Source organism: Mastacembelus armatus, chromosome 20, assembly GCF_900324485.2.
Source record: "Mastacembelus armatus chromosome 20, fMasArm1.2, whole genome shotgun sequence".
NCBI lineage: Eukaryota > Metazoa > Chordata > Actinopteri > Synbranchiformes > Mastacembelidae > Mastacembelus > Mastacembelus armatus.
In genome coordinates this window covers 10,047,123-10,069,195 of record NC_046652.1, presented here as the reverse complement: position 1 = coordinate 10,069,195, position 22,073 = coordinate 10,047,123, and the positions used below count along the sequence as shown (strand labels likewise).

Here is a 22,073-nt window from a genome sequence, read left to right as displayed (position 1 = left end):
TGATATGATATATATTAAATTTCAATGTTTTTAAATAGATAGTTGTACTCTTTGTGGTGTTTGTGGAACCAAAGAAAATCACAGTCCTATTATCATTTAATTGAAGACAGCTTTTAGTCATCCAGCATGTCAACTTTTGGAGGCAACTGAAGGTGGAGGTGGAGTCCTGAGGATTCAAATGGAGGCATATTTTAATGTCTTCAGCATAAGAGTGAAATCATCATGTTTGTAGAAAATGGAGCCTAAAGATAACATGTCCAAACCAAAAAGAATGGACCCTAAACTTGAACTGTGAGGTACCCCACAAATACCTGGGAGAGTAGAAAAGGAGATTTTAATAGAAAAGAATCTGTCTGTTAAATATGAGGCAAGAGTACGGTGACCTGGATGCCAGTCTGATCCTGGTCAACTGTATCAAAAGCTGTGCTGAGGTCTGAATAAAATAAGATGGTAGATTTTATCAGAGACTAAGGACAACATTAATATAATCAGAGCCGATTTTGTGCTCAATTGAGCTATCATTGTCATTATCTAAATGTGACAGAAGCTGTGTTTGACTCACTTTCTCCAAGATGTTTTAAATGTTTTAGGTCTGTGTGGCAATGGAGACATCCCAACAACTTCATTGGCAACTTGCTTTTGTATGTGTAACTATCCTTACATATGTTTTTTGTATATGTACTGTAAAAACTTGTTACTGATGCACAGTTGTATGCACAATTATATTGTAATTATATTAAAAACTAGTGTCAAAACTTTAGTGTCAATTTGGTTCTACTGTTTACTCCTTTCCAATAGACTTGCTAATGGGGCCTGAGTTTAGTGAGTGATGGAGCCTCCATTCTTAGGACAGAGTATAATCCCTCACAACAAATTCAATCAACGCTGCAACCACGCAGCTGGTCCTGCACTAAGGATAACCCTCATGTCCGCTTATGAAATTCCTTATAATCAAGCTAATTTGATCAGGCCATGAACACTAATAATTCAGAACCTCTTAAATAATAACACACACTACACATATTTTTGTCCAAGATCTGGAAGATTTCCAGGTGAGCAGATGTGAATATAATATTTTTAAAGTTCTTTAAAAAAATAAAATAAAATAAAATCATATAATAAACTCCCTCATAAACTTGCCAGATCCCATATTCTCCCACCTACAACCTTCATGCACTCACACCCACAAGCGAGCAACAAAAAAATGTCTGAATATAAGAAGAACGTACAGCACCACCACAGCAGCACACTATGAAATATATATTTTCAGGCTCTTTACTTCTGTTGTACACTGAAGAGACCAAGAAAAAGAGACGGCCACTCCCCAGGACTATAGCTGCCAGACGAAGCTAAGCTTATCTCATATACCCTCTCTGACAACAAACTGTGAGCCACGTCCAAGTCACACACTGTCTGTAATTGCTTCAACCTCTTCCTATTCAGTGGTAGAGTCTTCAGCCACTCACAGTAAATCAATATTAAATATTGTTTACAACACAGCCTCCTTGTCTCGCTGGGAGGTTTGTTGTGAAGAAAATGAGACCTACAGAGCAGCATGTCATGGAACAGATGGCTGATTCCCTACAATAATCCCATTATAGAGACAACTGCGTATGTAGAAAAGTGTATCTTGTTAAAACTCAAACTTCCGTTCAATCAGAGATAAACACTGCCAAATATTTGCATTGTCAATTGAATAACAACATTTCATCTCTACTTTCCTGTGAGAAATTGCTTATCATGCAGATTTAGCAGAATAAATATTTCATCTCAGCTGTTTCGTTTCTTGTCTGACGAAAAGTAAAAAGGTTTCTGTACTTGTCAAAATATGCCAGCGTGATGAAATTAATTAAATATGCAATTCATCAGATTTTCCATTTATTTTAGTCCTTGGACTCTTCCCAGTTATTTTAATGACACTTAAAATGACACCAGGAACTGCAAGAAAATGTTCAAACAAAGTAATAAAAAGTTTAGCTTTTCAATTTCTTCGGGCAGAAGTATTTCTTTCAGGAATTACACTCCTCAGTTTGATTTAAATTGCTGTTACACAGATAAAATGGCTAACTATCGCATTAAATTCAGCCGTTTTTTCCAGAATTCAGTTATTGGCAAAGACAGAAACAGAGCTGGAAAGATAGGCAGATCATGTAACATTAGAGGAGTTTATTGGTAAATTCATCATGGCTGAAATGAAATGGTAAAGGGGAGAGCGGGTCGTTTTGGTTTATCACTCCCAGTGGCTATTCCCTGACAGCTGTGTGCTGCAGCTGCAGGGTCTGAGGTTGTAGTTGAGGTTGTTAACATGTATGAGTGTTTGGGTCAGTGCATCCAGGAAACACACTCATGGGGAACGCAGGCTAACAATCCAAAACAGCACAAAGAATAAAGGGAAGCAGAATTTAGGAGATGTTTATTATTTGGTCAAATTAATGTTTAGAGCAATGATGTTCTGCAGTCAAATCAATCAATGTTTTAATTAATGTACATTGATACAAGTCTCATGTCGACAAAAAAACTTAACCATAGATTTCTCAAACTGTGATTAATTACCTATAGCGTCCCAACCATGTATGGGTACGAGATGAGTCCAAGTGTGGCAGCATTGTCTGGCTTCTTATAAATCCATGGATGTATATAATTATGTTGTCTGTGAACATATATGGGACAGCAGGTATTATGTCATGAGGTCTGATCTGCATCTTGAGAGCAGGTGTCCCATCTAGTAGCAACTAGGTTGTAAATCACAACCATATTATGTTTGGGTGTACAGAAAAAAAAAAAACACGTCTGGATCCTTGCTGCTAGCTGCACACTCAACAGCTGGGTGAGTAAAATTTACATGTCAACAAGAGTTGTTATATTACAATCAGAGTAATGGCCCAACCCCTGTCTCTTCTGCCTCTTTTCATGCTTGAAGCCATAAATTTCTCCTTTGAGGGAACACTTTCCCTTTGGTGAATACTTTCCAGCCATCCTTTTACCAATTCAAGCAGTTTACTTCCCATCAAGTATTTATCATATTACATTCCACACAGAGTCTCAGTCATTCCCAGTTGCTTTCTGTGAACACATTTAGCTAATGGCATTGCTCAGAAACCCACCTATATGTCAATAATACTTCATCTAATAGTATTACTGCTTCTAGATAACTTCACCTGGATGACTGAGAATCTTCATAGACAAGAATCTAGACCATATAGCACAAGACTCTAAACAGCATTTAAAAGAGTGTATGATTCAATTTCTTCTTCCTGTTTTAACCAGGCCCATAGAGTCCCAGGTGAGGTGAGGTTGCTTGCTGCTGCTTGTCTCTTTACCTCAGGCTCAGAATTCACTTGGCACCTACTCAAGTGTCTGGTCTGAGCCTCTCACACTGCTGTGTGTGCTGACATATACAGTTGTGATAAAAGCCCCTCAGTGTTAATGAAGGGTGAAATTAGTGAGCTAATACTGTTTTTGTCTGGTTGGCACCAGTGGTCTCCTAAATGCACCTACAGATTAAATTCAAACCTCTTTCTGACCCCTGTAGAGGACATGGACTTCAGGACTGTGTACTTCAGGACTGTGTACTTCAGGACTGTGTACTTAATTTTCTTCTATAGCTTAGCATGGCTGCAGTGAGTGAGCTCTTCATTTCCAGGGAGTTTAGCAGGTGCTTCAACTCTTCACATGCGAAAAGAAAGTGTGAGATACATTTCTTACTATGATTTTTTCAGTTAGCAGTAGTGGCTCTATAAATTTCATTAATCATATCTACTTATTTGTCAGTCAGTGGACTTTTTTGGTAAATCTTCTGATCCTATCACATTCAAAGCAAAGTGGTTCCAGGACGTCATACAATGTTTATTGCACAGTGCCAGTGAGTGGTGCATCTGTCCTGCTGCCTTCAGATACTGCAGGCCTTTAATGGACTGGCAGAGAAGCTTTTCATGTAGTATAAAGCAGCTGTGCACAACAAATACTCTCGTCTAAAAATCACTCACACCCAATTATAGATCACTCCATATGGATCTACCCACATACTGGTATTCCTATTTTAACCACATTAAATGATTGGGAGTATTTGATAAAACTAGCATGTCTAAGAAAATGTCGTTCTGTGAACTCTGTTCTCAACAGCTGCACAACAGCTGCTTTTATATATATATAGCTTGTTTAAAAAGTATGACAACAAACATGTCACAATTTAAGTAGTAAGAAAAAAAATGCAGTAGCAATAAAACATGTTTGAAGTGTTAATTTCTAAAATGTCAAACAGAGGTTCTGGCTCCAATGTAAGATTTTAAGATTTGCAAGATGCTGTTGAAACCTAAAACCTTTAAAAACCTTAAAAAACTTTTATAGTAGACTGAACTGCAGTAGCTCCAGATTCTTGAAATTGTTTTGGGAAAATTAAACCTCAAAACCACTCTGGCTTTGAAAAAAACTCCCTGTTTAAGGGACATTCAAATGAGACAAGTATTTCTCAGCCCCATCTTTCCCATGCCATGCTGCTGGGCACCCTGCCATCATCACTGGGCCACATGTTCTGACTCTCTGGGCTTCAATGATCAAACCTATGGGCCCCACAGCAACAAGAGAGCATTGGCTCGCTTCCCCAAGCAGCTATAGAAGAAGCAATGGACAGGTATCAGCCCTAAAACCTTTAGACTCTTCTCCAAATGTTTACTTGCTACACAGGGACCCTATACAGACCAATGATTACAGCCAAATACCAAGACATGGCGACATATGAATAAAACATGCCAATCTCCCTGTGGTGATAATCTTAAAACTCCCATCATTCTTTTTTTCACTTCAGATGAAATGCAATGAGGCTTTGCTCGGAAACATACTCATACGCATTTCAGTTTGAAGTTTTGTTTTCAAATGAGGTATCAATGTAGGGGTGAAAAGCAGGTTCTAAAAACAAGTCACTGTCAAAAGGTGTTTTTAAAAGCAGCCACGGTTCAGTGTGCCAGTGGTAGCTTATGATGAAGGTGGGAAACAGCGAGAGGGGACCTGTCAGACCCACTGTGCCGAGATGGGAAAGGCCCTGAGGGGGTTGAATGCTGGGCTGAGTCATTTTTCTACTCTGAGCTGCTGTACCCGGAGCTGCACAGACACTGTCCTCTGAATTCACACCACCTGTTTCAACCACAGGAGACAGACTGCTGGGGGCTTTACAGGCAGAAGACACAGGCTCTATTGTACAGAGGCACAAAGCCAGTGCGGCACTGTACATGTGAGAGGTGGACTTCAGATGCCATTAATTTTTTCTTAAATGCAGAGTCTTAAAAATGGTCCTCTCAAAAACCAGTGATTAGTGTCAGGTAGGGACACTATTTGGACAGCAAGTCTAGCAATCTGTTTCTAAAATGTCAAGTGTAATTGATTGTCTTTGCAAACAGAAGACAAAATCTGTTGTTTGACAGGGAAAATAATTACAGTATTAGCATACTATTACTGGCTGGCAGAGGAACAACAACACTTCTCTGGCTCTGCTCCCATATTTGAGTGATAGTGAGAATTTCTCTAATTGATTTCCTGTCATTCTCCAACTGGGCTTGAAAACTCAACAGAAAAAATACTTTTAAAAATATGAATCAAAATGTAAAGAGGCAAAACAAAAGCATTTAAGGGTTTGAGGTGTTTCATTTTTAAGGAAGTAAAACTCAGGATTCAGTGAATGTGGCCTTATCTCTTACATCATGATTCCTCAAACGCAGGGGGAAAGAAAATACAAAGTGGAAACAGTCACACAATAGCTACATTTGGTGATTCGTCTCAAATAAGAGCATTTCTACAGCCTATTCTTAGTGCAGACAATGGGGCCAGGTAGGTTTGTATAGACCTGTCCCACAGCACCACATGACATGACTAAAACTGCATAATAACACCCCAGGCTCTTTTAAAGAGTCTGAAGACAGTACAGTCGTGTGCGGGGCTGTTGTTCCCTCTAATCAATGTACAGCACTGTGATTATGACCCAATCAGCTGGGTCAACGCCCAGACACAAACCTGCAGAAACACGTCGGCCACAGTTTGGCTCTGCTGCATCTTTTGATGTTGTCAGTGAAGTGGAAAAAAAATGAACTTGACTGAGAAGTTTGCTCTTGTACGGAAATACATTCATAATATCTTCTCTTTGTCTCCTCTCTTCTGTGTAACAGCTGCCATTGAAGCAAATTAGGTATCACTTTTTCAACACTAATCATCTTTGCACCAGAGTGACATGAACGTGCACACATGCTTACAATACACAAGACTTATCTAAGGTTTGTCCCAGGAACATTAATGCAGGCATGATGCCAACCAAAAACTCTGAGTGCACTGTATCTACATTATAAAGAAAGGCAAACTCTCTGGGCCATATGATAAAAAAATATATGAATACATTCCTGGCCAACACAGCTAAAGCTATCCAGAGCTCAGGAAATGCCAGGATGTTTTAGCAACTAACAAAACCCTTCCACTTCTGCCAGAGTGGAAAAGGGCTATAGTGGGGGAAGAAGACTGGGAGGAAACAAGATTTCTGCACAAAATTCAGCTTTTTTTAAATTTTTTTCATGACAAGAGTGGAGGCTGTGAAGCATGGGCTGTTTGTTTATGTATTTTATGGCTTTACACTCATAAGCAACAGTTTATTAAAGACAGAGTGAAGAAACTGTGAAGTGAAGGTATATTACTAGCACTTGAAAAATAGTAATAGGAATCTTGAGCCTGAACTTTGACCTTTCCCACAAACTCTGTAATAATTCTTGTTAACGTTTCCAGAGTTTATGTACCCTTCATATGGCCTTATAAAAGTTATTAAAGAAACATGTATTTCACTGAAGACGTGCTGTGTCTGTTCTTCATAGCTCAGAAAACCAACCCATGCAGCCAGTTTGTGAACCTACATAGTGGTTGAAAGGAAGCTGGTGTTGCTCCAGCTGTTCGATCCCATGTCCATGAGCTCAGACCCTAGAGTAGCTCCTCCACAGATTGCCTTCACTTTCTCACTCCAACCTCTGTGTCCTTTCTGTTTCTTCTTCAAGACAGATGTAGTCCCACGGGATGTTCCCATTAGTCATTTCTGTATATCCGTCCAAATCCCAGGTCTTTCAGTGAGCAACAAATGGGAACTAATGCAGTGGACTAAAGGTGACTTATCAAGCACAAAGTTTAAATATGCTGCTAAACTGACGTAATACCCCATCAGTTACATTCCAGATCACAAAATGCCTATTACAGAGTTACTAAAACGTCAAGAAAATAATGAGATAACACACTTAAGTCCCTGCTGTAATAAACACAAACCATTTGGCATATTAAGAACATCTGCAATTTAAGCAGGTAGCATATGACCAGCAGTTTGTCTTTGGGATGCCACCCCATAAAGAGAGATGCCTTGACAGAGTCCAAGTATCACCGCCCATCACTATGAATTCTACTTCAACACCAGCCCAGTGTGGGACAGCTCAGATGTCAGGGAGACGGGGCCTTTCATTACCTTCCTGTCAACGTAGCCTCATATCAAGCCGGATGTGTTTCCTGTCATGTCTAGGCAGGGGATGGTTGCACAAGTCTGTCAAAGGACACAAACATCTGGATGTGATCAAAATCCCCATGTCACCATGGCCAGAGGAAGTTATTTACCTGCCAGCATATGTGTGATATTGAAATGCAACCTGAGGGGTCATGCATGCACAAACACCAAAGCATGCAGAGCAAACTACTCTCTCAAACACCACAACCTATTTTTACAACTATCAAGCAACAAAGTGAAATTAACAAGTCATGTCCCAGTGTCTCATCTAACATTCAAATCCTGTGGGTCAATCTGATTTCTAACACATTTTAATTAGTCTATGCAAGTAGCCATTGCTTCCTGCATGTGCCTGTCATTTTAAACGCTCTGCCAATTTGTGCACAAACATGTGATAGATAAGTGTGGAACTATGATGCTATTTATCAAATAATGTAACAATTACAATTACAGTGGCAACTTTTAAACCTCTGATTTTAAAAAAACTAATCAGCTAAAATCAATATTTTTAGATTGACAATAAATCTCATGACTATACTGTGGTGAACACACAGAGAGGTATCTGCATTTTATGTTTTAAACTTCACATTGTTTTGGATCACTGTCACCTCTTTTACAGGGTAAAAACTGAACTGAAAAAGTTCTAGAAACTTACTACACTAACTGCTCAGCAACAAGCAAAATGTTCATGACTTTCTAGAGAGCATAGTGGAGCCAGTTGTTTCCTTTAGCATTTTTTGGAGACAGACACAGAACTAAGAGAAAAGAAAATATTAGACAGTAGGACATTAACAAATACAGATAGATTTGACCAATATCTTTCACTAAAAACAGCGAGTTCCTGTTTTGGATTGATGGGCTATGTGTTTGTTCAATTATGTATTGGCTCATTGATTAGAAACCTTTCCCAGTGTCCGCATGCCAATATTTACATTTGTCTACTCACAGGGGCATCTATCTGGGATCTGTTGGCTTTATGTGGCCACAGGCCGTCACCACGGTGTTAACGTGTTTGGCTCCCTCGTGCCCAGACAGGGACGAATTTAGCCAATCGGCTGTCAAGTCAGCCAATCGCATTGAGGTCTTTTCTTGCCATGAGAGAAAGGTCAGGGGTCAAGATAAGGGACATGTTATATCATACTGTCTGTCTCAGACTCACAGACCTCTCTGACTCACCTATGTTTAACAAGTGTTTTTCTTCTTCACGCTCACAACATACACGGTCATGTAACGAATAAAATTCTGTAAAGCTACTCTATGGGCAAAAGTATCTGGATAACCTTGTCCACAATCTCAATGCTACAACCTGCAGTGACACTACAGATAACATGGTGCTTCAAACTGTGTGGCCCCAAATGTCCTGTGGACAAAGCAAAAGTTTGACGTGGAAGAACTCGGCAGTCTTCCACAAACTCCTGACCCCACCCTCATCACTGAGACAAACAGGAAAATCAAGTGTGAATGCACAGTTGAAACTGGCTCAACTTGTACAGCAACACAATGTAATGTCATGTGCTGAAGCCAATGAAATATACTTCGTTGACACTTTAAGTGCCACTAGCTAAGTTAATGCAGTCTATTAGAAAGATAGTAGTTTCTGTTTTTCAACTTTATCTCATTGTTTGCACACAGGTTCTATCTCAAAAAGTTGATTGTGGCTGGCAAATGGTTTATTTGGTCCATGTAACACCATAAAGATCAGTCCAGTTTGTGGAGGACTGCATGGGTGAGTGGAGAAGAGGTCGCCACTTGTGAATGGTTGTTGTGTGTCTGTATTTCAGCTCTGGAGGTCCCACGGTGGCAGGAAAACAGCCATTGCATGTTATAAGTGCAGTGTTTCGCTTGGTGACTTAGTGTTATTATCACATCGGTTCAGATTCAGATACAAACTGAAGAAACAGGTTATCAGTGAAGTTATCAGTGTGGTATTGATTTTCCTGCTCTTCATCAATTCAGGCTGGCAGCGGGTGAAGGACACACTACACAACTAATATCATGATGGATGACACAGCTAGAGACTCCACAGATTCCTGTTCAATATTTTACTCTGCTCAAAGTTCCAGCGAACTGGAGCAGGAAGACAAATGAGAATAAGAAACTGGGTGGGAGGGGAAATGAGTAACAGAAAATGTGAAATTGACTGGAAGAAGCAGAGATAGGGCAGGACATGAGTCAGGGGAGAGAGAATCGCCCTTTTCTCCAGCACCATGTACTTCAAACAGAGCAGAAAGATGTGAGCAGAGAGGCAGACTGGCCTCTGTTCAAAACTGTGCATATGTTGTTTGTCCCATCAATTTATTAACCAGAGTTATATGTAATAATTAGGTGACTTCTTGCAACTGTAACAGTTATGTATGGGAAGGGTACTATGGGTCATATTGTAAGATAGAGACAAATTACATATTTTGTGGTTTAGGTTAGAGCAGTTGCTGTGTCTCCAGCTGCAGACCGTCAGGTTATTAAAACACTTTCTCACTTATTCACTCTGGGTCAGTCTCTTTTTGCTGTGTAGCAGTGAAAACAACTGGTAATCAATCACTAGAGCTAGCTGTCTAATCACAACAGGAAGAGAGGATATTCAAGTAGAACGATCTGAGACTCATATTCTTGGCTCTCACTGCTCCAAGAAAAACCAAGAAACAGTGGCAGGAAAAAGTATGTGAACCTCTTAGAATTAACTGGTTTTCTGCATTAATTTGCCATAAAATGTGATGCGGGAACGGGTGTGTTTAATAAACACATGAGAAATTGGAATAATCTGTGTGCTATCAGCTTAAGCACATTGTGTTTGTCGATTGTTGTGACTTAGATGATGATCAGATTACATTTTATGGCAAATTAATGCAGTTAAACCAGTTAATTTCCAAGGGTTCACATACAGTACACAGTCTTACCACTGTAGACACATTTAATGTTCAGAATCAGTTCTTATACCCATTTCTATTTTAAATCAAGACCCAAGTTAGTGAATCATCCAGATTCTTTAAGCTTCAAGGCCAAACGAATGCTGTATTGAATCTGTCGCTTACATTCTTCGGCCTCTCCAACGCTACAGTCAACAAAAAGAAGAAAAGATGTATACATACATATCTATAAAGTTGAAAAAATACATGCTATTGTAAATAAATTTGGCAGCTACTGTCAAATTGTGTTGTGCTTTTGACCGGTGCAAGCCACAATGTACAGACTAAAAAAAACAAAATATCACTGAAAGTCTATAGTTCGGGCAAGTGGACATGTACACAGCAATGAAGATTTATTAAAGGCTCTCATGTAGGACTACGAGACTAACTAACTTAAGAAAAACTACATTAGAAAACATAGCAAATGGGTTTTTTGCAGTTTATTTTAATATATTTGACCTGTGAAATTACATTGACTGAAAAGTTAATGGGCCAGTTTATTTTGAAATATTCCCACTGGATGCTAATCTTCATTTAAACTAAAAATGAAACTAAGACAAAGCTGTATAATAAATTATCAAAAAAACAAACAAACAAAAACAAATTTAGTTTACTTCAAAGTGTCTTCTAACCTTCATCTTTATCCATGCATCCAAGAGGTTCTACAAAAAGTGATCCTAAAATAAGCCATCTGTTTACACATAAATCACAATCAATAGCTGACAGCTGCTGATAGCTTGCTGTGAAGTGGCTGCTCAATAACCTCAAACAGAGACTCACATACACAGTTATATACACAAATACACGTATGCATACACACTCAAAGGCTTGTACATGCACATCCAGACATGCATGAAAACACACACACACACACATATAAAGTGACCTTTCAATAAACCCCCTGTTCATCCATTCAGTCCTAATTGCTTGCAGAAATGATGTGCATACAATAAAATGCAGTATTTCCCTCAGCATAACATCTGATGATTGGATCTCCCCCATGATCTGAGCTCATTCTCTGAACCATTGAGTAAAAACACTCCCACAAATTCTCTGCATGTGGTTCTACATCCGCTAACACAAAAATGCCCTAAAGCAGGGAAGCTTTTTTACAGTAAACATGTAAAATTCACTCTATTTACAGGACAGTGATGCTATTTACCAGTTTTGACTCATTTCCTTATAACATTGAGTTTTAATCTTTTCTGGTTGTGTTTCATGTTCTTTTATGTTTTGTATTGTTTTTGTGGACTATTCAAATTGAGAAGACACATTTCTTATTTAGATCAGCACTTTTGCATCATTAACATCTAATCCTCCATAAGCATAAAAAAATAAAAATTTCTGGATATAACTCTGTCAACTGTCAGAATGAAATTTAATGGCATTTCAAATTAAATAAACTTCTATTAGTAGAAAAAGCCAAGGAGATACCAAATGACATTAAATATCATAAACCACTCTAACAGGCTTAGTAGCGGGATGGAGATGATTTCCGAAGGACTGAGTAATGGCTAAGAGCCTTCCAAAGAAAACCAGCATGTCTGCCAGCTATTTTGGTTGGGCAAAAAAAAGGACATCAAATTCCCTCATTCATATTCATATCACCACCTCTCATTTTCACTTTTGGCTCTGTCTCGATAGGTAGGATTTTCAGAGCGTACATCACTGGTTTGGCAGTGGCATTTCTTATTTGACCCTTTTTCAAGGCGTTCTGGGAAGCAGGTTTTTCATTTTATCAGACTAAAAACAAAACAGAGGATAGATTTATGGCATCACAGTCAAATTATACCCCCTGTCTTTATAACTCTTTCTTTCTTACTTAAATAAATATGTTTAGATGAAGTTGGGTTGGCACTGATCAGGTCACAGTTGTGATGATGCATAGTGCATTGGCACTTAGACCACTTCCAGCCTCTGTGACACCAGAGGCCTTTGGGTGAATGGGGAGCTGTCCAGACATTTAATCAATAGATGGACCTCCTCTAGTCCAGACACATATCAGTTTTTAGTTGCTGTGAGAGACCAACACAATGATAAACCACCTCTGGGTTCAACAATAACACCAAAAAATGAAAATGACAAAATGAAATCATTTTATAAAATACATCTGCATTTTCTGTTTAGTTGTCTTTTGTTGTTTTTTTATTTATTTGTTTTGTGGTGTTTTTTGTGTGTGTGTGTTTTCAGAACTATTATTGTTTTTCCAATTTTCTGAAATTTTGCAACTCAGGCAGCTTTATGATGAACATTTATCAGCAACACGCCACTTACACAGATTGCCAGTCCTTCACTTATCATTCACTCCCACCCCACCTGTTTCAGAGACAGACAGATTTATTAACTCTGTGCAATACTATGAACATTTTCATAATTAAACTGCTCACACTAATTTACTAAACATCTAATTAGTGCATTCTGGGACACAGAAGACAAAGGCCTTTAAATGGGAGTCAATTACCACTTTATGATTTGTTTAGCCCTCCACTTGACAAAACAGCTCTTGCATAAACACCTTTTAATAACCACACACTAAGAATTTCTTCTATGACAAACACAGTTTATCACTTTCTTTGAACATATTTAGCTGTTGAAAATGGATGTCATTTAGGATTTTAATTCAACACCATGCTGCTGTAAATAAATAAATCATTAACACTGAGCAGCTCAAAATTCCTCCAGACGTGACAGAGCACTTTAAGACGATGGGCCCAGATCTGAAGAGCATTCATTCTCAGTGACACTTACTAAGGAATTAGTGCACATTCAGAGATGACACAAAAGACTCATCAGCCTAAACAAAGGAGATTATTGAGACCCGGATTGGGGTTGGAGGTGGTTGCTCATACAACAACTAGGTTTTCTTCCTTTTCAAAGAATAAATGAATGCAAACAAAAATGCTAAATATTCCAAGAACATGCAGATATTTTCATGCCCAGTTATATGAAAACTGCTGTAATTAAAGTCACAAGAAGTAGTTGGTCCAAGGTTTGCAGACCAGTCAGTTTACTGCTCATATGTCTTATTTTGCACAGCATGGTCTCTCTCAATTTGTTAATATTAGAACAAACAAAAAACAGACATGTAATAAGGAAACTACACCAGAAAACTTTTATTCCCACAGTCAGTGCAGTGGGTTAAGACATGAGTGTTTAGTTACCTGAGTAGAGCATGGGAATCGCTACCAGTCTCCCTCCTTTCTTTGACTCACGTAAAAGTACACACATACAAAGTTGGTTGTTACACCTTGCACTTCATCACCACAAACTCAGACTCAAAGCAAGCCTTTGTTCCTGGCTCGGTGCTGAGCTATGGGAACTATGGGAGCTATGGGAGCCAGTGTGAGACAGAAACCTGAACGCCTGTCACAAACTATACTTCATTAACAGACTCACTTGTTGATGTGTACTCACTTTTGTTTAATCAAGTATGTTTAAACAGATAGAGATGAAAACGTGCTCCATGTGCAACACCCTTTATGAAGACACGCTGCCAATTGGTCTCCTGTTTATAGCTTAAGGATGAGGTCAACACTGAGTTGATGTGGACATCTGGGAGACACCATAACAAGCTTGTCCAAAACTGTATGCTCCAAGCAAAAAAAAAAAATCAGTCTGACCTTAAGAAACCTCTGCTGGCTTCTGAGAAGTATCCTTAATCCTCCCATTCCTGGTAGTTTTGATTCCTGAATGGTGAAGTGAGAAACAGAAAACCCACGCAGAGACAGCAGAAAGATATACAGATGTCTTACAAAAAAATCTCTATGAGTCACTCAAGAGTGAATTCACCAAAACAAGTCGCAGAACAATGCTGACCAGTGGCTTCCAAACACAGAGTGACAGACGACCAACTTTAACTCCCTGAAGCTGAAGGGCCAAAAAATCTGTTTGATTTTGAAAGTAACTGACTCAACCCACCAAGAACTACATGAATCCATGAAAGAAAGACACAGATTTGTTCTGTCTATATGCATTATAGTTGTAACATGGCAAACAAAAAAAAAAAAAACTGCTTTGATGCAGTCATCAAAATCACAATCTACTCTCTGCCTTTTCATACCAGAAATACACTTGTGGCTGTAAACTGTTTTATTTCCAGCCCAAATTGCTCTGGCCTATCAATGTCTCACAGTGTGTGTTGCACAGTGAGCAGCTGATGCTGCAGGGCATACTTTCTTTGTCAGGAGGAGTTTGGTGTGGAAAGACAAACTTCTTGACAGGGGACACAGAGACACTTTCTGGGCAGAGTAACAAAGGCAGAGCTGCTGGACCCACAGCAAGGAAAACACATCAATGTCTGCGAGGTTTCTCTTGGTACAGTTCAAAACACATCTGAGGAGAAGCAATGACTGCATCTTATAAAACTCTAATTGATGGGTTCTTGGGTAAGGGTGCTATTCACATGATAAACAGGCCAATAAACCAATCAGTCTGAGGTTAGACTAAGGGTCAGCATACATGCAATTGCACTCACTGAAATAAATGAAGGTGTTCTGCGTTTTGCAAAAAGAAATAAATTCATTCATTCATTAAAAAAAAAACTGTATAACGTTGATGCATTGTTTGCACTTTCATATTTGACTGTTTGCTGAACCTTATATACCACCCTATGCAATAGTGCTGTGTTGTCACACTGTTTACAGTGATTTACTACTGAAAATTCTTAGTAAATATCAATTTCATACAAAAACACAGAAAAGCAGGTTTCTCACTTCTCTGGCAACCATGATTTTTGTTGGCTGGTAGATTTTAACAGTTAGCTGGTTAATGAAGCTACTAGTCTCTTCATTTAACTAAAAACAACATGTTTGACTTTTTTAATGCTGATGAATTTTAAAAGAAAATGACTGAGGGCTACAAATCCACTTGACTGCTACACATGTAATACTGTACTGTAAATAATGAAAAACACATGGTAAAGCTAATTGATGATACATGTACAAAAATCTTGTGTTGCTGTGTGGAGCTAGTTTGTCCTTGTACTGAAGATAATAAAGAAAAATGTAAGATCAAACTTTGACCTTGTTCTGAAAACCCAGTGTTGCAGGACACATCTTAATGTTATTGTTTATCGTTTGTATTTTCAAACAGTGTGTTTTACTTTTAATGTTACTACAGTAAAAAACTTTTTAAGATAAAAACGTGCTTGACAAACGGTAACAGTACAGTACTCGAGGTAATGAATTCAGTTGACCTATACATGGACCATACATAACAGCACAGTGACAAAATGCCACCATTATTCTGCCTTGAAGAGACTGTGTGAAGGAGGCTACAAGAATGAAATGAAGAAAACAACAGTGAAAACAGCTGTATGAAAACTGACAGAGGAGCAGAAACTGAGTGTGAGGGAGAGAACTTTCACGCTAGGTTGCACATACAGGCAAAGGCTTGTAGCAGCATGCTGTAAACCCTGTGAGTGACACTTGCTTTTGAGGGACAAAGCCAAGTCGGCTTTCCAGCTGGGCTCAGGATATGAACCCTGCCACAGGGTGGGAGGGGACAGGCATGCCTTTATGGCCAACACACTGCGCTCTCACCTCTCCTTCATGAGAGCAAGGCATGTAACATGTTCCACTATGGAGAGCTGCTTCTTTCAACTTTCCTCAGTAAATGCATCAAATCTTTGGATATTTTTCATCATTTTTGTGCAGGCACTGCATGAAAAAGCAGGAGGAGTCATGCAAAAGGCCCACAGAAGCTGGTTTGTGTTATATAACTACCACTCTACATTTTCTTATTTAACCTGGAAGAGCAAATTTATTACATGGTAAACATCACAACCAGAGTCATTTTATGCTACGTTACCCATTAAATTCAGCACTATGGACTTTCAGCAGGAACTTACTGGTGTGTTGTTATATGTGCCAGTATCTGTGGTACCTGCTGTGGTTTAATGATCATTCAACAGTTTGCATGGGCATCAAATCAGACACAGTGGATATAAGTTCACCCATGATTAAAGGATTCAGGGTTATTCTGTAATTGTGCACACTTTTATATTTATAGAAAAGTACTATACACTATATTTCCTGTGCAACTGGACTTGTTTAATAAAGGAATCTGAATCTAACGATAAGAGGTTGAAGAATTATAATGTCAGATTGTGGTGTCAGCCTTTTATATCAACAATTAACTGTCGAAGTATTTTTTTCATTAATTTCTGATATATTTTAGCCTAAATAGTTGAAAATGTATTAAGTTTTCATTAAGATTTTTTTAATAAATCTGCAGCCCTACACAGTGTAATCCATTTTTCCAGCATTAGTTTCATTGGGACTTTTTGAATTCTTTCTACATAAGGTGTTATTGTATTGTTATGTGGAAGGCATCCTTGATTTTAGCAAACAAATGTGCCATCGTCATTTACAATCAAACTGCCTTTCTGAATTTCTGTTTTGGCATCTTTGTCCTTGTTTTTGGCCTTGATGTGCAGCAAATAAGCAAACAACAAAACCAACAAAACCACTTACCGAAAACACACATTTTTATGCAGTGTCATGTTAAATTATGTTCTTATTTCATGCATAGTTTTCAAACTGCAAAACTGTGTTGATTGATTGCCATGGGAAATAATACTTGCAGGAGAAGAAACTGAGACAGAAAGTAGATACAAGCCCTTGTAACACTTTATCTCACACACACACACAAAAGTGGGTCTGCAGTGCTATCAGAGACTGAAAATATATAGCCATGTAGGAGTATACCAGTGATAAATTTTCCCTTAATATTCCTGCAATTCAAATTGGCTTTATGATATAAGATTCTACATAACAATCTATGCTGTTAATCATTACTCACTGTATTTTAGAGTGTCATATTTTTTGCTATTATGCTACTGTAATTATTTTCATGTGTATTTTGAAGCTGGGCAGCACAGGAGGAGAATTGCCCATTTCTAAGCTGCCTCCCTCCCCCTTTCATCGTCTCATACTTTCCCCTCCAGGCAAAAGAAAAAACAACTTCCTCTCAGCTAAATAAAAACCATTTTACTCATTTCGGTCCTCAGCTGATGGTCTAGCATCTCCTTCGGCAGCATCCCCCAGCAGAGTCAAAAGAAGGAGCAGATTATAGCCTCACTGTGGATGATGCTGCGGTCTAGTGGCAGCTTTGCAATTATGTGTGGAAAATGGAAGTTTGTTAAGGCTGGAAAATGCTTGACATCCCTGTATCACTTCGTAACATCATGACTCCTGCGCTTGCCTCTGACCTTCCGAAACTTGCTTGACATAAAAAATGTGTGATGTTGCTGCTTTGAAGAAACTAAACAAATCACACAAACATGACGGAGCTTACTGGAACCTTGTATATGTAATAACTCTGGCAAAGCTCTGCAAGAACTACCAATGAAGGAGCTTTTAAACCACTTCAAAGACAATACAAAAAAAAAAAACTGAAGAGGAGCTTAACTGCACTGGATTTCATTAACTAGTGGCCTCTCTGCTCTTTGTCTCTAAGCCTATTGAACCTTGTGTGCTGCTCTATCCCTCTCAAGCAGTCAGACTGAGCTTCTTCCCGGACTTAAAAGGGCGGGGGGAGTTCGGCAACAAGGGCCAGGCGTGACTAATGCAGGAACTTGGTGCTGCTGTTGCATGCTGGTATGTGGGGACAACCCTGCCTCCCTACTTCTGCGATGTATAGCATGGCCGTCTGTCTTCACATACAAGGCGGCACAATAACTTCAGCCGCCACCACCGACGCTCCATGTCTCGCACCCCCCTCCTCATACCACCCCACCCCCATCACCCATTCATGGCAGCTCCTTTCAGCAAGTCATTCAGAGGGCCAATAAAGAGGCTAGCTCAGCCTGTCCATTCTCAAATGTGCAATGTCAGATACAGGGAGCGATGGGGGAGGACGAGGATGAGAGTCCGAGAATATCTACAATCTCCTCAATGAAGGTGACCGAGCTGGACCTCCCATTTTGTGGAAGGAACTTCCTGATAGATAGTTTACGTAGGGACTTGTCACCGTACAACACTGCCAAAGAGAAAGAAGCAACACGAAAACAATTGTCATGAAAAAGGATGTAGCTCAGTGGCATTTTAGCAAATGTGAAACCAGTTCCATGTCCACTTCTCAGAACTGAAACACTGAAATCTCTTAATGAACCTTTGTAGTTTAGTTACAAAAACACTTAGAGTATAAAAGTCTGCTTTGCAGAAAGGTTGTGGGCTTTAACGATGTATGCTGCCACAGATCTCATGTCAAAGTCCATTTTCTCTTCAAACAGACATATTCACGCACAACTGTCCCGTAGCACAGGTGGGGTAAGATTAAGGTAAGAGATAACTTGCTGAGGTTAGGGAGAAGGCTGGGTTCAGATAAAAGTAAACAAGCTTTGACACACCAGCAACAACAAAACTAAGACTCCGTTGATATTTTGTGCAAATATTAACTGAATATCCAGAAAATATGTAAAATACAATGCAAATTAATGCAGGTTTTCATCCACTACTGTTATGCAAATATTAGAAGTTGGTGTGTTGCAATAAACAACTTGTGGCACTAATTCTCTCAGATGGGGCCAAATAAACCGTTGCAGAAGAAGAGGGCACAACAAAAATAATTAAGGAAAGCATGAAACCTCAAATAAACAAAACCTTAAATATGATATTTCTCTTTTATTTCATTATTATTATTATTTCATCCACAGACTCATCACTAAACACAGATTTGATGTGTGTGTCAGCCACCACTGAATTTAGATACCATACCAAGTTGGAATGATATCCAAAACAAAACCAGCTATTGAAACCATCTCATAAAGGTCAAACTCTTTGACATCCAAGTCTCTTTCTCTGTAGCTCACACTCCTCTGTTCCTCTGAGTGTGTGTTTGTATGATTGAAGAGGAAGCTTCTGGCAGTGTGATGAATGAAGAGCAGCACACTGGAGCTGGAGACGGCTATAATCGCTGCTGCCAGTTAACGGGTTAACCCTCTATCAACCTCCCAAGCCTGCACCCGCAACGAATGAAATTCCACACACAACCACAATCTTAGCACATTAACAGCCCTCGGCACAGGCCTTAAATCAGACCACATCATTACATGAGGCAAGACTTCGTCTCACGCTCCTGCTCTCACATTCTCTCCCTTCATCCCCCTACACCTCCATCGCATATGCAGACACACTCCAGACTCTAGTGGAACATCTCTCTTTCCACTTCGAGAAACCAGCGGAGTGCAAATCGACCCCTGAATCAGCCCGAAAGATTTGTGACTGTGCCACTGGTAGAGTGCATCACTGGGTGAACATCACAGAGCCACAGACTGAAAGCTTAAAAAAAAAAAAAAAAATCAATGTACTGAGCTCACAGGATGTTGTGTAATTTCACCCAGATGTGCTCCACAGCTCATCTAACTAATAAATGCAAGGAGGGAAAAACGAATGCTTCGACCAGTACTTACATCTAATGCTCTTCTGGAGCTGCCAAGGCTCTGAGTCTGAAAGCTTTTAGTGAATGGTGAATTATATGTTCTTGATGGATTTGCAGTGTGTGGAAGTGTCCACCTGTGTGCTATTAATAAAGCTCCTCCTAATCTGCTCCTTAGAGCAGCAAGAGGAGGTCAGTCTATGACAAGGGAAGAACCTCACCCAGATGTCTAAAAATACTGTCCTACATACAGATTCAGCTTCACTGTGTCCAGCTAAAGCAGGAGAGAGAGATATTAAACACTCAGAGGAAAAAAAGCCCTTTCTTGTTGATGCATGTTGGTGTTTTTGAGGTTTTCCTTAACGTGTGACCTCTAAAACAAACCTCATGTTCATAGTTTTCACATGAGAAACACAAATTCCAGGTTTTGCGAAGAAAAGCAAGTTGTTGTTTCCTACTAAAGCACAAATGCCAAATGAGCCGGGGCACAGCACTGCCAAGAAGATTGACTGAATTCATAAGTAAGACCGAGAACAACTGCGTGAAACCGAAAAGTGTGTGTGTGTGTTTGCACGTGCCTCCTTTCGAACGGTCACACACGGACGATAGCATCTCTCTCTCTCTCGCCCAAACAGAGCCACACATTCCTTTGTGGTCTACACTCACATACATGCACGCATGTTTAAATTACAGTCACTGTCAGCCCGAACATTTCTCTAACCACCATCAGATACGTGATGAAAATTTGCTGCCAGCAATAAAAGCCCTGGGAAACAAGAGCTCGGCTGTGTGAACAAAACCAGCGTTGGCATGAACTTATTCCACCTTCCAGGGGTGAGCTGTTTCTGTGCGTGTGTCTATGTGTGTGTGTGTGTCTGTGTGTGTGCAGCATCACAAGGACTAGATTTCAGAGACTTTAGGTGCACGCCCTGTAGCATTACAGTAGGGATATTGTTCACACTGGAAGACGGTCCCCGTTTTATAATAAAGAATATCAAGAGGAGCCCAACATGCACGTATCCACTTCTACGGGACTGTTACAGAAACACCTGCTCTACCAAAGGCTTACTGATCTCAGATCAGGTTAAAGTTGCAGGAAAAGTAGGTCACTTTCAGGTTATAGGCCGTTCCGGGTCAACACAGACTGAAACCAGTGAGGAACAGTAGAAATAACGCACATAAATAAGTCAGAAGACATAAACAGGACACAGCTTCAGTATCAGCTTTGACTGGATTACTGTACATTCACAGTATCAGCTCAGTCTGAGGTCAACGCACCAGTGAAGATGGAAGCAGCACTGTTTGTGGTGAGAATATCCTAGTTGGAATAAAACAAAGCATTTGGTATAGACAAAAAGAATGAAGTTAGCACAGTAGGTCATGGCAGCAGAGTGAAATTATCCCTAAAAATAAAAGTGAAAGGGCCTCGGGGGGTCTGTGTGCTCTTTTAAATCCAAACACAAAGCATCTGCTGCTATTTAACCCTGATTTTAAATAGTAATTTTAAAAAAAGCAAACTATAAATGATGCATTTTGCATTTTGAATAAAGAAAACCACTCTCCACCTGTCTGGATCTGCTGTCTCCTGGACTCATAAAGAAACGGACCTAAACTCACATCTGGTCAAAGCTTGAGGTTGCTGTTTCTTACCGCTACTGGCTGGAACCTCGGCTTGGACGTTTCCCACACACTGCAAAACTAAAACAACTCCAAGGAGAAGGTCGACTGTCTTCACACCCGCCATATCCAAGTTCCGCCGCTGATTTGTTTCAGGAGAGGCGTCCGTCCTCGTCACGCACCGACACCGCTTCCCCCGCGGACTCCGTTAACTCTCCTGCTCGTTTTAAAACGCAGACCTGCCTGCGCCGCACTGAGCTGTTTTTGTTCCAGCGTGCGCCTCTGTGCGCGCTCCTGGCGGGTCAACGAGCTCGTCCTGACAGGTCCCCACCTCCGAAATAAAGAAACATAATAAGAGTTAAAGTTCACTACTTAAAGGCTCAGCCCGGTCCGACACACTGGGCTCATCGTACTGGACCGAGGCGCAGCGTGCGTTTGGGAGACCAGGCAAATGCGCTCCTGGAGAAGACAGTGCGCTCCCTCCGTCATCAACTCCCCCCGGAGCCAATGACTCTTCTTCTTCTCCTGTTGATGATCCGTCTGTGCGGAGAAGAACCTGAAGAAGACACCTTCCAAAGCGTTTCTGCAGCCGCAGAGGAGACGCTCAGGTTTTGCCTCGGGCTGTTTCCTGCACCTTGTCGGACACGCAGCCAGAGCTTCAG

At 40.0% G+C, this 22,073-nt stretch overlaps 1 protein-coding gene across 1 annotated transcript in view; it reads right to left on the bottom strand.

Moving 5' to 3' along the window:
• plxdc2b (plexin domain containing 2b) overlaps positions 1–22,073 on the bottom strand; it is a 91,009-nt gene extending 68,936 nt beyond the window's left edge. Inside the window, exon 1 of the mRNA XM_026292080.2 lies at positions 21,445–22,073. Coding sequence (XP_026147865.1) covers positions 21,445–21,538 — 94 coding nt within the window. The 5' untranslated portion in view covers positions 21,539–22,073. The remainder of the gene's footprint in view (positions 1–21,444) is intronic.